Source organism: Octodon degus, unplaced genomic scaffold, assembly GCF_000260255.1.
Source record: "Octodon degus isolate 3935 unplaced genomic scaffold, OctDeg1.0 scaffold00169, whole genome shotgun sequence".
In the NCBI taxonomy this organism is placed as follows: Eukaryota; Metazoa; Chordata; class Mammalia; order Rodentia; family Octodontidae; genus Octodon; species Octodon degus.
Window position 1 is genome coordinate 414909 of NW_004524745.1, and position 13661 is coordinate 428569.

Sequence of the window (13661 nt, forward strand, 5' to 3'; positions counted from 1 at the left end):
TTTTGGTTAGTGTATTTCTGTTTTGTTGGAAATGAATTTGCCTCCTGTATGGTTTGTTGACCTTTTAATTTTTTAAAATTAAATTATTTTTTCTTCTTTTAAAGAGATAGGGTCTCATTAAGTTGTCCAGACTGCCCCTAAACTCCTGGGCTTAATTGATTTTCATGCTTCAGCCTCCTGAGTTGTTGAGACTATGAGTGTGTACTACTATGCCTGACTTTTGGCTTTTTATTTTTTTAAGGTATAATTTATGTACAGTAAATTTATTCTTTTTAATTCTGTAAGCTTTTACAAATACATACTCTTATGCTATTAGGTATTACTTAGTATAAAGTTACAAAATACAATACTCACATTACCTCAGATCATTTAGTTATGCCCATTTATGGTTAGTCTTTGCCCTTTAATCCCCATCCTCTGGCAACCATTAGTTTTCTGTCCTTGTAGTTTTGCTTTTTAAAGAGCACTTTGTAAATACAATCATACCTATGTGGCGGCTCTGTGGCTACAGTTCTCCTCTCTTTTCCTCTTTCTTCTTCTTCTCTTCTCTCCCTCTTCCAGAGCCTTACTCTTTCTTTTTCCTCTTCTCTCCTTTCCCTCCCCAACCTTGTTCCCTTTCTTTTCTGATTCGCCCAACTACTTCAGGCTGACCTTTAACTCAGTTATGTAGCTCAGGCAGGCTTTGAACCTGTGATCTTGTCTCAGCTTCCCAGCTGCTGGGAGTACAGGTGTGTAACACTATGCCCAAATTGTGTCTGGTTATCTTTGACTTAGCATAACACTTCTGAATTTTTTTCAATATTGCTGCATGTAACAGTTTGTTCCTTTTACTGCTGAATAACATTCCACTGTATAGGTATTCCACAGTTACCTTTGAATGAAATTGCTGAGTTGAATGGACCTTGAGAGCTTGTTTGGAGGTTCTACCAGGGGAGCGCAGGTACTCATATACCCTTGACCAAGAGACGGTCCTCCTCTATTGGGGATGGCCGTCCTCTTTGACCGAGCGCGCCGCTTCGGGATGGATGCACATGGATCGTTGAGGGAGGAAGGGGACACCCACCTAGCCAGCCAGATCAGCCGAATGAACTCTGGCAATCAATGGGATGACAGATGTCGCAGCCAGATCACCCTCACATCCTGCTTGGTTGAATGGAATTGAGAAAAAATGTCATAGAGCCTTTTTTGCAGCTTGTTTGATCTGGTACTTGTTGGCCTTGACATCCACAGTGAGCACAAGTGTGTTCTTGTCTTCTGTCTTCTTCATGGCTGACTTCGTGGTCAGGGTAAACTTGATGGCATAGCAATCAACGTTGTTTCTTCTGGGAGCTCTCTTCTGAGGGTGTTTGGGCTGCCTCTGGAGCCACAGTGTCTTGGGACAGTGGAAGGTGGGTGTTTTGTGGACTTCCTTTTGTGGCTGTGGATACTTTTCAGTGTTGACTTCTTGACCTTTGAAGCTTTTGTTTTGGCTTATGCTTTGGGAGGGGCAGGAGCTCCCTTCTTTGCCTTTGGTGCCATCTTGGTAAAAAAGGTCTAGGTGGTTTTTTTTGTTTTGTTTTTTTGGACAGGGTCTTGCTGTGTACTTCAGGCTGGCCTTCAACTCATTATGTAGCCTAGGCTGACCTTGAACTTGGGGCTGTCCTCCTGCTCAACCTCTGAATTGGGATCACAGGGGTGTGCCACCACACTTGACTGCTTCTTTTGGATTATACCCAGAAATGAGATACCAATATCATGTCGTGGATGTATTTATTAATTTTTGAGGAACTTCCACACTTTTTGTCATTATGGCTACACTCATTTACATTCCTACCAATAATGTTCCTTTTTCTCCACACTTTTTTTTTCTTTCTTTTTTTTTTTGGCAGAACTGGGGATTGAACTTTGGCCCTTGCGCTTGCCAGGGAAGCGCTTATTCTACTGAGCCATCTCCCCAGCCCCTCTTTTTCTTTACTTCTTTTTTTTTTTTGTATTTAGGACAGAATTTACAGGGTCTACAGATCTCACAGCATAGATCAGACTAGTAGTGATCCTCCTATTTACAGCCTCCCAAGTGCTGGGATTATAGACATGCGCCTCATGCCCAGGCAGGGTCTGCATGGCAGGCCCGGTATCAAACTCCTGGCCCCTGCATCTGCCTAAGCAGGTGCTTTAATCCGCTGAACTATTTGGCTGGCCCCAAAACACGGTCTTACTGTATAGTTCAGGCTGGGCTTGAATTCATGGCAGTCTTCCTGCCTCAGCTTTGTGAGTGCTTAGATTACAGGTATATCCTACCATGCCCCCCCTTTTTTTTAATGTGTTTTGATTAATAACCATTCTAAGGGGAGGGGAGTTGAGATGATATTCCATTGTTCCTTGATGGTTAGTGATATTTTATTTTCATGTTTGTTGGCCATTTGTGCTTTTAAAGGACTATCTCAGGTATTCAGGTCAGGTCATTTGCTCATTTCCCCTCCCCCATTGATTTACTTGTTTAAGTTTGTTGAGTTTCTTGTATATTTTGGATATTATTCCTCTTGTCAGATGAATAGTTGGCACATATTTTCTTCTTCTTCTTTTTTTTTTTTTTTTTTTTTTTTTGCGGAACCGGGCATTGAACTCAGGCCCTTACGCTTGCCAGGGAAGCGCTTATTCCACTGAGCCATCTCCCCGGCCCCATATTTTCTTCTGTTTTATTGTCTTTTTACTGTTTTCTCTTTTGTTTGATACTATCTCATTTGTCTTTTGCTTTTGTTTCCTGTGCTTTTGAGATCCTTTCCAGAAAATTATTTCCTATATCAATTCCTTCCAGTGTTTCCCTTGTGTTATACTTTAGTAGTCTTTTATTTAGGTCTTTGATCTACCTTGAATTGATTTTTTTTTTTTTTAAGGGTGAGAGACAAGTCAAGTTTTGATCTTTTGCATGTGTATATCCAATTTTTCCAGAACAATTTGTTGGAAATATTTTTTTTCTCCATGGCTTTGACACCTTTGTTGAAGATCAGTTGGCTGTAGATGTGTTGGTTTATTTCTGGGCCCTCATTATTGGTCTGTCTTTTTCTTTTCTTTTTTTTTTTTTTTTTTTTGAGGTACCAGGGATTGAACTCAAGGCCTTGCTGGTTTTTTTCTAATGCCAGTGACATACTGTTTTGGTTACTATGGCTCTGTGGTATGTCTTCAAATCAGAAATTGTGATACTTCTACCTTTGTTCTTTTTGTCAGAATTTATTCTGACTATTTATAGAGTTTTTGTATGTCAGTATATTTGTTTGTTTTGATTTTTTTTTTTTTAGAAAAAGTGACAGGGTCTTGCTATGTAATTCACACTGGCCTTGAACTCACTATGTAGTCCCAGCTGGTCTCGAACTCAAAACAGTCTTTCTGTCAGCCTTCCTAATGCTGGGATTACAGGCATGTGCTACCATACCTGGCTTGCTCTTCAATATGAATTTTAGGGTTGTTTTTCCTAGTTCTGTGAAGAATATAATTGGTGTTTTGAGGAGGATTGCACTGAATTTGTAGAACACTTTGAGTAGTATTTCTTTTTCTTTTCTTTTCTTTTCTTTTTTTTTTTTTTTACACAGGGTCTCACTGTGCAGTTCAAGATGACCTTGTGCCCACTGTATAGCACAGGCTGGCCTTAAACTCTAGGCAGTCCTCTCTCACAGGTTAGAGTTTTTTGCTACCAGCCCTGGCTTAGTATGGGTGTTTTAATATTAGGTCTTTCCATTTATTTTGTTTGTATCTTCTCTAGTGTCATATAATTTTTATTATAGAGATCTTTCATTTGTTTATTCCTAGATATTTTATTTTTTGCAGCTTTTGTGAACAGAATTGCTTTCAGATTTATCAAAATATTATTGCTTTCTGTAGTTTGATTTTTGTGTCCTGATACTCAGCTTAATGCATCAGTTCTAACAGTCTTGGTGGAGTCTTGTGGATTTTTCTGTAGAAATATATCATCTGTAAACAAGAGTAATTTGATTTCATCATATTTTGTATGCTTAGACCAGGGAGATAACTCAGTGGCCTGAGTGCCTGCCTGGCAAGTGCAAGGACCCAGGTTCGATCCCCAGCACTGCATGCCGTGCTGGTCACCAGAACTGGGCATGGTGGCGCACATCTGTAATCCCAGCACTGGGGAGGCTGAGACAGGAATATCACTACACATCTGAGCTGTGTAGTGAGACCCTATACAAAACAGATGAATGAAGAAATGAATGATTAAAAAGATAAAGTATTTTGTATAACTTGTTTAACTACTTTGCTAAAACTTCCTTTACTGTATCACATAAAAATGGTGAGTACAGATGTTCTTATTTTATTTTTCATCTTAGAGAAAATACTTTCAGCATTTCTTCATTCAGTATGATGTTGGCTATGAGTTTTTCCATATGTAGCTTTTATAAATGACCTTTCTATACCTAATTTGTTCTTGGCATTTCATAAAGAAAATTTCATAAAGAAATGTTGAATTTTTTCAAATGATTTTTCTGCATCTACTGAGATGATCATATGATTTTAATTCTTCATTGTATTGATGTGATATATTGCCTTTCATTTTCCTTTTGATGGGAGAGCTACCATTAACATTTGTTGTAGTATATGTTTGCCAAGATAAACTTGCTCAGCTTCTATTTTTTTTTTAAATTTTATTTATTTATATGTGTGTGTGTGTGTGTGTGTGGCCAGCTCAGCCCACCAGGGGGCGGGGCTGGCTGGCATGTGGTGCTGGGGGATTGAACCGAGGTTCTCGTGCTTTGCTAAGCTTGTTCTAAGTAGGTGCTTTAGACCATTGAGCCATCCCACCAGCCCTCAGCTTCTATTTTAATTTCTCCTTCAGTTTTGATATTTTCACTGTTTTTAATACAGAGTTAATAGCTTTCTTTCATACTTTAAAAACATCACAGCATTGTCTTTTGCTTTGCATTATTTCTGTAATTCTCTGTTTCTCTTGTTATAATGTAACATTTTTGTTTTCTGGTTTTTTTTGTGTGTGTGGTACTGGGGATTGAACTCAAGACCCTGTACGTGCCAGGCAAGCACTTATTCTACTGAGCTTTCTCTCTGGCCCTTTGTTTTCTGTTAAGATTTTCTCATTATTTTTAGTTTTCAGGAGTTTGAATATGCTCTGCCTAGTTTTTGTGCGTTTTCCTTTTTGAATGTTATGTTTAGGATTCTTGGGTTTTTTTTTTTTTTTTTTTTTGGTTATTGTCTCTACAAATTTATCTATTTTATTTTTAAGTACAGGGTCTCACTACACAGATTGGCTTTGTATTGATTCTCCTGTTTTCAGCCTCCCAAGCTCTGGGATTAAAGGCTCGTACCACGCCCAGTCTCAATTGCTGCTTTAAACCCCCTTCCCCCGGGTGGGGCTGGCACTGCATGCTGGGGATGGAACCCTGGCCCCTGTGCTCTGCCTAAGCAGGTGCTTTAGTCCATTGAGCTATCTGGCTAGCCCATCTACAAATGTTTCTTTGGCCCTATTCTCTTTTCTTCTTGGGTCTGTAATTATGCATGCATTAGACCATTTGATGTTGTCTCAAGAGTCTTAATGCTGTATCCAATTTTTTTGAACCTTTTTTTGTGTATTAGTATTATGTTTGTGGTACTGGGGTCTGAAACCAAGGCTTTTGCACTATTATCTCACCAGCCTTTTTCTTTTTAAAATTTGATATAGGATCTTGCAAAGTTGCTCAGGCTAAGCTTAAACTTGTGATCCTTCTGCCTCTGCCTTCCAGAGCGTTGGAATTATAGGCATATATTGCCATACTTAGCTTTGACTAATCTTTATTAACTTACCTTCCATTTTACTTGAACTTTGCTACCTATCAAATAAGAAGCTGTAATTTTTTTTTTTTTTTTTTTGATATAGGGTCTTGCTGTACAGTTCAGACTTGTAGTGATCTTCCTTTCTCAGCATCCCCAGTGCTGGGATTACAGGCGTGTGCCACCATGCCTACTTTCAGGGCCAGCACAGTGCACTTGGGGTACTGGGGATCCAAGTTGGGTCTTTGTGCTTGACAGGCAGGCTCTTAGACTGCTGAACTATCTCCCCAGCCCATAGATTAAGTTCTGAGCTTAAGATTTTTCTGGGCTGTACATTGGTTGAATTTGGATCACAACCCAAGAATAGATCAGCTATGGTTATATGTCTCAGGGACAGTCTTGTTTTTTCATTCTATTTTCGTGAAGGTATTAGTAAATTTTTATTGTGCCCTACTAAAGAGGTAAGTTTTATTTTTTCATCCCTCTTAGACTGAAGGTGAAGCCCTCTGGGATCCTGGTTTTTATAGAGGATTCTCCTGAGAGCAACCTCATTTTGGATGGCCTCTTGTTTTATCTCATTTTAAATCCTGTTGCTTTGCCAGTGAGGGTGCTCATGGTCACCAGGATTTAATAGAAAATGAGGGTAAAAGCCCATTTTCTACTTTCTTCTATTTTTCCTTTTCCCATTTCATGTCATTTTAGAAGCACTTTGTAATCTTACATTTATGTTAATTCAGTAGAATGTTAAAAATTATGTTTTTCCTTGTTTTTAGTCAGGAGTGTTTAGGGTATCTGTTTCATTATTGCCATTGAACATTTCATAATATGGGTGGGCCATAATTTTTAAATCATCCTTTTTTCCTTGCTGAAGACTTACGAAATAAAACATTATTTGTACATTAATCTTTGTATACATGTGCAGGTAATTTTTATGGCCGGAAGAGTAAGGCAGAGGAGCAAGCTAGGTTCCTTCGCTTTTTTTTCTGTTTTGTTTTTGGACACAGGGTCTTGTTGTGTAGTTCAGGCTTACCTTGAACTCACAGCAGTCCTGTCTCTGCTTCCCAAGAGTCCAGGATTATAGGTTTGCACTACCATGCCTGGTAAGAAAGGGTCATTTTTATTTAGTCTTTTCTGTGCTTTGAAATTTGTGGATACCCTGAAGCCTAAATGCTGTTAAGTAAGTTTCAGATATCCTATAAAAGTTTCCCATCCAAGCAGAGTATACTGTCATAAACATTTTGTTTCTTTTATTTTTTTTTATTTTTTATTTTTTGGTGGAACCGGGGATTGAACTCAGACACTTGGGCTTGCCAGGCAAGCGCTTATTCTACTGAGCCATCTCCCCGGCCCCACATTTTGTTTCTTTTAAAATTAAATTAAATTAAATCTTGCTTATTTATTTATTTTTGAGTCAGGATCTCGTTCTGCAGTTCAGGCTGGCCTTGAACTCACTTTGTAGCCCACTCTGGTCTCAGATTCCCAAAAATTCTTCTGCCTCAGCCTTCTGAGTGGTGGGATTACATGCAGCTCTTGCTTACTTTTTAAAAATTAAATTTATTGGTACATTTTTTTTTTAAATTTTTATTTATTTGTGTGTGTGTGTGTGTGTGTGTGTGGCCAGCTCATCCCACCAGGGGGCGGGCTGGCTGGCATGTGGTGCTGGGGGATTGAACCATGGTCCCTGGGCTTCGCTAAGCTTGTTCTAAGTAGGTGCTTTAGACCACTGAGCCATCTCACCAGCCCCTATTGGTACATTTTTAGATACACATAATGATGGCATTCAACATAGAGATTTTGTACTTGTACATGGTATATTTTGATAATTCTTTCGTTTACCTCCCATCCTTTCAGCCCCTCTTCCCTTTCTTATATACAAAAGCTTTGTTTCCAGTTTTTTCCTACTATTCTCTTTTCCATTCCTTTCTTTCCCTTCCCCTCTGCCTAGTTATCATTCCTATTTGAACATTTTATTCCTATCTCATATAATATCTACTATACTTTTGGTCCTTATACAACATCATTTTCTCACATTAGAGAAACTAAGCTGTATTTGAACATGTGTGTCCACTTTATTTCACTTAAGAGTAAGGTCTCAAGATATATCCATTTACTTAGAAATGTCTCAAACTGACTTTCTTATCTTTAGAGTAGTAGTCCAGCCACATCTTGTTTATCCATTTATCAGTTGATGGACAATTGGGCTGTTTCCAGAAATTCAGCTATTACAAACTGTGCTGCTATAAATATGGGTATGTATATATTGCTGTGGTGTATGGTACTTTTAATTCTTCTGGGAAAATATCAAGAAGGAAAATAACTGGGATGAATGAAACCTCTAGGTTTTAGGTTTTTTTTTTTTTTTTTTTGTGGTACCGAGGATTGAACTCAGGACCTTGTGCTTGCCAGACAAACACTTATTCTACTGAGCTATCTTCCCGGCCCAGTTTTAGTTTTGGAAGAATCTCCACATTGATTTCCATACTTGCTATACCAGTCTTCACTCCAACCAGCAATGGAAAAGTGTTCCTTTTTTTCCACAGCCTCATCAGCATTTGTTACTGGTTGATTTATATATTTTTTTATTTTTTAGACAGGGTCTTGCTACATAGTATAGACTGACCTTGAACTCAGTCTGTAGCTTAGGCTGGGCTTGAATTTGTGGCAGCCCTCTTGCCTCAGACTTTGGAGTGCTAAGATTATAGGCCTACACCACCACACCTGCCTGGTTGATTTCTTGATAATAGCCAGTAGTGAGATGGAATCACAGGGTTGTTTTAATTTACATCTTTTGAATGACAAATGATGTTGAATATGTTGTTACGTATTTATTTGTATTTCTATTCCTTCATCTGAGAAGTGTATTCATTTTAAATACTCATAAGTATATTCATTTTAGATACTCATTTTTGGATTGAATGTGTACATTTAGGGTGGTTTATTTTTGGGTTTTTTTATATATATTCTAGATGTTATTCTTTTGTCTGAGGAATAGCTGGCAAAAAATATTTTCCGTGCTGTGGGTTATCTTTTCAGTCAGTTGCTGGTTTCTTGTGCTGTGGAAATACTTTATAAGATGAGTTCCTAGTTACTGATTCTTTGTGATTATTTCCAATGATAGAGGTTTTATTTATAAAGTCTTTGCCTACACCATTGTCTTCAAGAGTTCTACTTGTTCTCTCTTCCAGCAGATTTGGTTTTTCTGTTTTAATATTTAAAACTTTGAGCTTTGCTCTTTTTTTTTTTTGTACCAGGGATTGAACTCAGGACCTTGTGCTTGCAGCGTAGGTGCTTATGCTGCTAAGCTATCTCTCTGACCCTTTGATTCATTTTGAGTTTAGTGCATGGTGAGAGACATGGGTCTAGTTGTAGTTTTTGGCATGTGGAAATCCAGTTTTTCCAGCACCATTTATTAAAGAGGCTATCTTTCTTCCACTGAGGGTGTTTGGCCCCTTTTTCAAAGATAAGGTGGCTAACTGTGTTGAATTGTTTGTGCATTTCCTAATTTGTTCCACTGCCTCTGGTTCCTCGTGTAATCAAAACCAAAATCCATCAGAAAAGTGTATTTTCCAGGTGGCATAATTACAGATAATTGAGGAAGTAAAACAGTTGAAAGTATAAAGACATGTGGGTTTGATTTCCGGGTGAAAACAGAGGCTTTTTACAAAGCAGTGACTCTTACCAGGTTATATAAGCCTGGTATTATAAACACATTATCTCCATATCATTTGTCATGTGAGAATACTTCCCTTCTTCATAGTTTATTTTTCTTTGTAATACCTTTTGAACTTCAGAATCTTTTATATTTGGCTTTCCATAAACAGTCAGGATCTGTGAGATTCTTTGTTGTTAGAAACTATTCATATTTGTTATGGATGTTGACTCATTATCATGATATCTTTTCTCTGAATAGCATGTGATAATTTATAAATTATATAAATTTATAAAATATAAATTTTATATTATATGAAGCAGCAGAGGTGAGGTCCTTTCTAAAGACTTCCTTCAGAAATCTAGATATTTCTTGGAGCCCTTTCCAGTATTAGCACATATGCCATTCTTTAAATTGAAGACCAAACCAAATTATTGTGTTTGAATTTTGACAGTGTATTATTTCTTGAGGTAACATTTGGGTTTACACAACACTCATCCTTATTTAAAACTTCTATGTCTGAGATATCTTGAGCTTTTAGTAGTACATTGGCCAGCCTTTTGGCCTTTTTAGTTGGCATAGTCTAATATAGCTACATCTGGGATGTGTGGCCATGGAAAAACGTGTTTTTGTTATCTAGTGTTCTTGCTTTCTAGTAATTTTATTTTCTGCTTGAGGAATTTAGTATCTGTTCAGCTACTTTCTTTTTAGAGGCAACATAAGTAATGGCTTGACCTTTCATTTTAGCTTTGAAATTTGCCTATACGTGAATGTTCATGTCTAACAGCTATTATTTGAGACTAGTATTAATAGACTGCAATCAATGTTATTTTAAAATGTATATTTTACTTTGATAATTATTTCCATGACTGAGTTTAAAATTGTGCATGTGATGACATATTTGATGACTTTTAGACCTTGTTTTATAATGCTTTTTGCATTGTGTCACTGAGATAGTGCGTTTCCAAACAACTCTTCTCAAATGTTAGCATGACTTAATTCAGAGAAAAGTGTTTTGTGCACTATAATCATACCTGAAATAGTACCTGTCTCTTGAATCTAGTAAATAAGAGTTCTTTAGGTATAAAGGATTCTTTTCCCTATAGGAAAAGAACCAGTATTTATGATTGTTTCTTATGAACGTGGGGCAGTCTTTCTAGTATATACATGAATAAACTTTTTGCAGAGGATCAAGCTACTGAAGACTGAGACTGCAGGCTGTGGTGCATGTATCTGTAATATCAGCATTCAGGAAGCTGAGGCAGGAGGATTGCTGTGTGTTCAAGGCCAACCTGGGCTACAAAGTGAATTCAAGGCCATCTTGAACTGTATAGTAAGACCCCTGTCTAAAAATAGAAAGACTAAGATCATCAGTGAAATCAGACTTATCAAATTAGGAGTGTGGTTTAATAATCAATGGAGTGGAAAAAATTCATGAGTTTGTGTTAATATGTGGCAAGCTGTATTCATGAAGATAAAAGGAAGTTTCCTCTCAGCAGTTAGTTGTACTTGTTATCCTTTTTAGGGGTCTCATATCTGAGAGCCCACCTAGTATTGTTTTGGTGGGATCAGCCAAAGAAATTGTGTATTGCTACTTTTATGTGTTTTCTTGGTTTGGCTTGTTTTGTGTAGAAGTGATATTCTTATTGCTGAATTCTAAGTACAAAGAGAATAAATAGTCTGCTTAATTTATTGTAATCTTTAATTGAAACCTGTTTAGTTTAGATGATCTTGAAGGAGGCTTGCATAATTGGGGTTTTTCTTTCATTTCAGTGGAAGGGAAATACTTTAGTTCACTTACTAGAGGGAGTAAAATAGTTTGTTCTTCCTTTCCCTGCAGCGAGAATTATGAACATAAAACCATAAAGCAGATTCAGTGTTAATTTTTAACTTCCCCATATTTCCACCCTCATCCATAGTAAATAATGTGCCTGACTGTAAAATGGAAAAAGTTGAAATTTTCCACTTGTGCATTTTGAGCTTTTCAGATGTATTATACACTCTGGAAATAAAAATAAAAGATACTAGGGCTTATACAGTGCTTTTTGTGTGAGAAGCTCATGTAAACACTAATGCATTGATCCTAACACAGTACTTGATTGTGACTTTAAAAGGTCATGAGTTACTGCTTTTACAAAAAAAAAAAAAAAAAAAAACAAAAAAACGGGGAGATGCTCTAATTTACAAATATTTTATAAAAAATCTGGATAAAAATTATATAACTAAAAAAAGTTATAGGAGGCTTTATGTCTTAGTCTGTGATATTTATCCCATATATATGTGTGTGTGTGTGTGTATATATATATATATATATATATATATATATATATATTTTATCTATATGAATCTACCTGAAGCCGGATTCCCTTCTTTAAATAAAAAGTAGAATATGCTTTTCAGCCTTTATTCCTTCTCAGTCACCAAGACTTAAAACATGTGGTTTCCTCAGTTTATTACATGAACATGACAGCCTTACTTGTTCTGAATATTGTTGGTTTTTTTTTTTTTTAGTTTAACATTTGTAGGCTGTAGCTATTGGTTTTGATGAATGTAGTGTCATATGGCTTAGTTTTCAATATTTTTTATTTTGTAGGTTTATTCTTCAATCCAAGGAGGTAATTCATAATCAGCTGTTGGAGAAACAGAAAATAGCAGAAGAAAAAATTAAAGAACTAGAGGTAAGTTTTTAGTGACTATTGATAATAGCAGTCAATTTTTAGGAAAAAGTAAATCTCAAGTCATTGAAGTGTGTTATTGCCATGGTTCATGTTTTTAAAAAAATAATTGTATCAGAGCTATGAAGCAGTGATATTTGTGGCAATGTGTAAGACAAAACAAACAACAGTCTCTGTAATGGTGGGCCATTTTAAACATATGATGGCAGTAATTGGAATATATTTTTTTCTTTGCCTTTGAATGGACAAATATGTTTCTAAAAACCATGAACAAAAGACCAGTACTGGAATATGGTGAATGGGCAGGAGACTGGGTAGTTGTTAGAGGATTTTGGTGTCTCTTTTACATGTTGCAAATCATTTATTGTAGATTAGGTTCTAAACAAGGATTTTTTTTTTCCAGTTTGGTAAACATCGTCTGACACAAAATAATGTTTTCAGAGTGATTGGTATCCCTACTCAAGCTACATTTCCTGGGGCTTTTGTTTCAGTTTCTGATTAATTTGTACCTGAGTACCTGCAGGCAGCCTTGCATAGCCTAGAGGTTACAAGAAGTTAAAGCCCATTTAATTTCCTTTTGAAGTCATCTTTGTAAGCTAACTTTGTTAACAAGAATTGGTGAAGGTTACAGGAATTTTATCTTAGCAAAGAGCAAGAAACACCCACTAGTTACTAAACAACTTAGAACAGTAGTGAGTATACGTTTACAACAGAAAGCACAAGATTTACATTTATAATCTAAAACGTGAGTTGGCCCATTACGTTACCCACTGGTTTTATCTAGGAATCAAATCGTTGATTGAGCTAAAACCCCCAAATTGTTATAACTGTCCTGGGAGCATGAGGGGTTTGTAGTTAGATCTCAACAACATTAACTTGATGGTCTGGATTTTTTGAACATACTTAGTTAAACAGTTTATAAAACAGGGCCCAATAGAGCCAAGAGAAACAGGCGAACAGGTACAATTGAGGCAGGTATAAGGAAGCATCGAGAATAGTCTCTAATTTTTTCTTTTGACAAATCTCTAGATCCAATTTTTTCCTTTGGCTACATTATACCCCACTTGTTTTACATGTTATTCTGCTGTTTTGCCAAAGAAGAGATTTTTTTTTTTTTGCGGAACTGGGGATTGAACTCAGGTCCTTGCGTTTGCCAGGGAAGCGCTTATTCCACTGAGTCATCTCCCCAGCCCCAAAGAAGAGATTTTTAACAACACTAAATATCACATATGTTTAAATCTCTCAAGTTTTATGCACTCATGACCCTTTGTGGTGATATTGTATCAAATTATTTTGACATGGGGTCACCACACTTAATCTACTCAAACAACAAGGAACATTAGTTAACAACAGAGTCTGAGTAGGTGGGTTTTTTTAGAACTCTAGACCAGTCAATATCTCCCATGTCCCCACTGGTTTTTGTGTCACCTCTTGAGCTGTAACATCAGCCAGGAAGTTTTCTCTTTTTGTCTTAAGGTCTGGCCCACAGTGGGCAGTATCTGTCTCTCGCAAGCTGTACAGTTACCTTGTCTTTAATTCTGTCTCCTTGAGGGCCTAGCCCTGTCTGACTGCCTATAATATTTTTA

The 13661-nt window shown here is 36.9% G+C and overlaps 1 protein-coding gene across 3 annotated transcripts in view; it reads left to right on the top strand.

The window, feature by feature from the left end:
• Positions 1–13661, top strand: part of Pfdn1 (prefoldin subunit 1) — a 74387-nt gene that overhangs the window by 21232 nt on the left and 39494 nt on the right. For all 3 annotated transcript variants that reach the window (XM_023703404.1, XM_004643233.2, XM_023703405.1), the window contains exon 3: positions 11994–12078. In XM_023703404.1, the coding sequence (XP_023559172.1) occupies positions 11994–12078 (85 nt within the window). The remainder of the gene's footprint in view (positions 1–11993; positions 12079–13661) is intronic.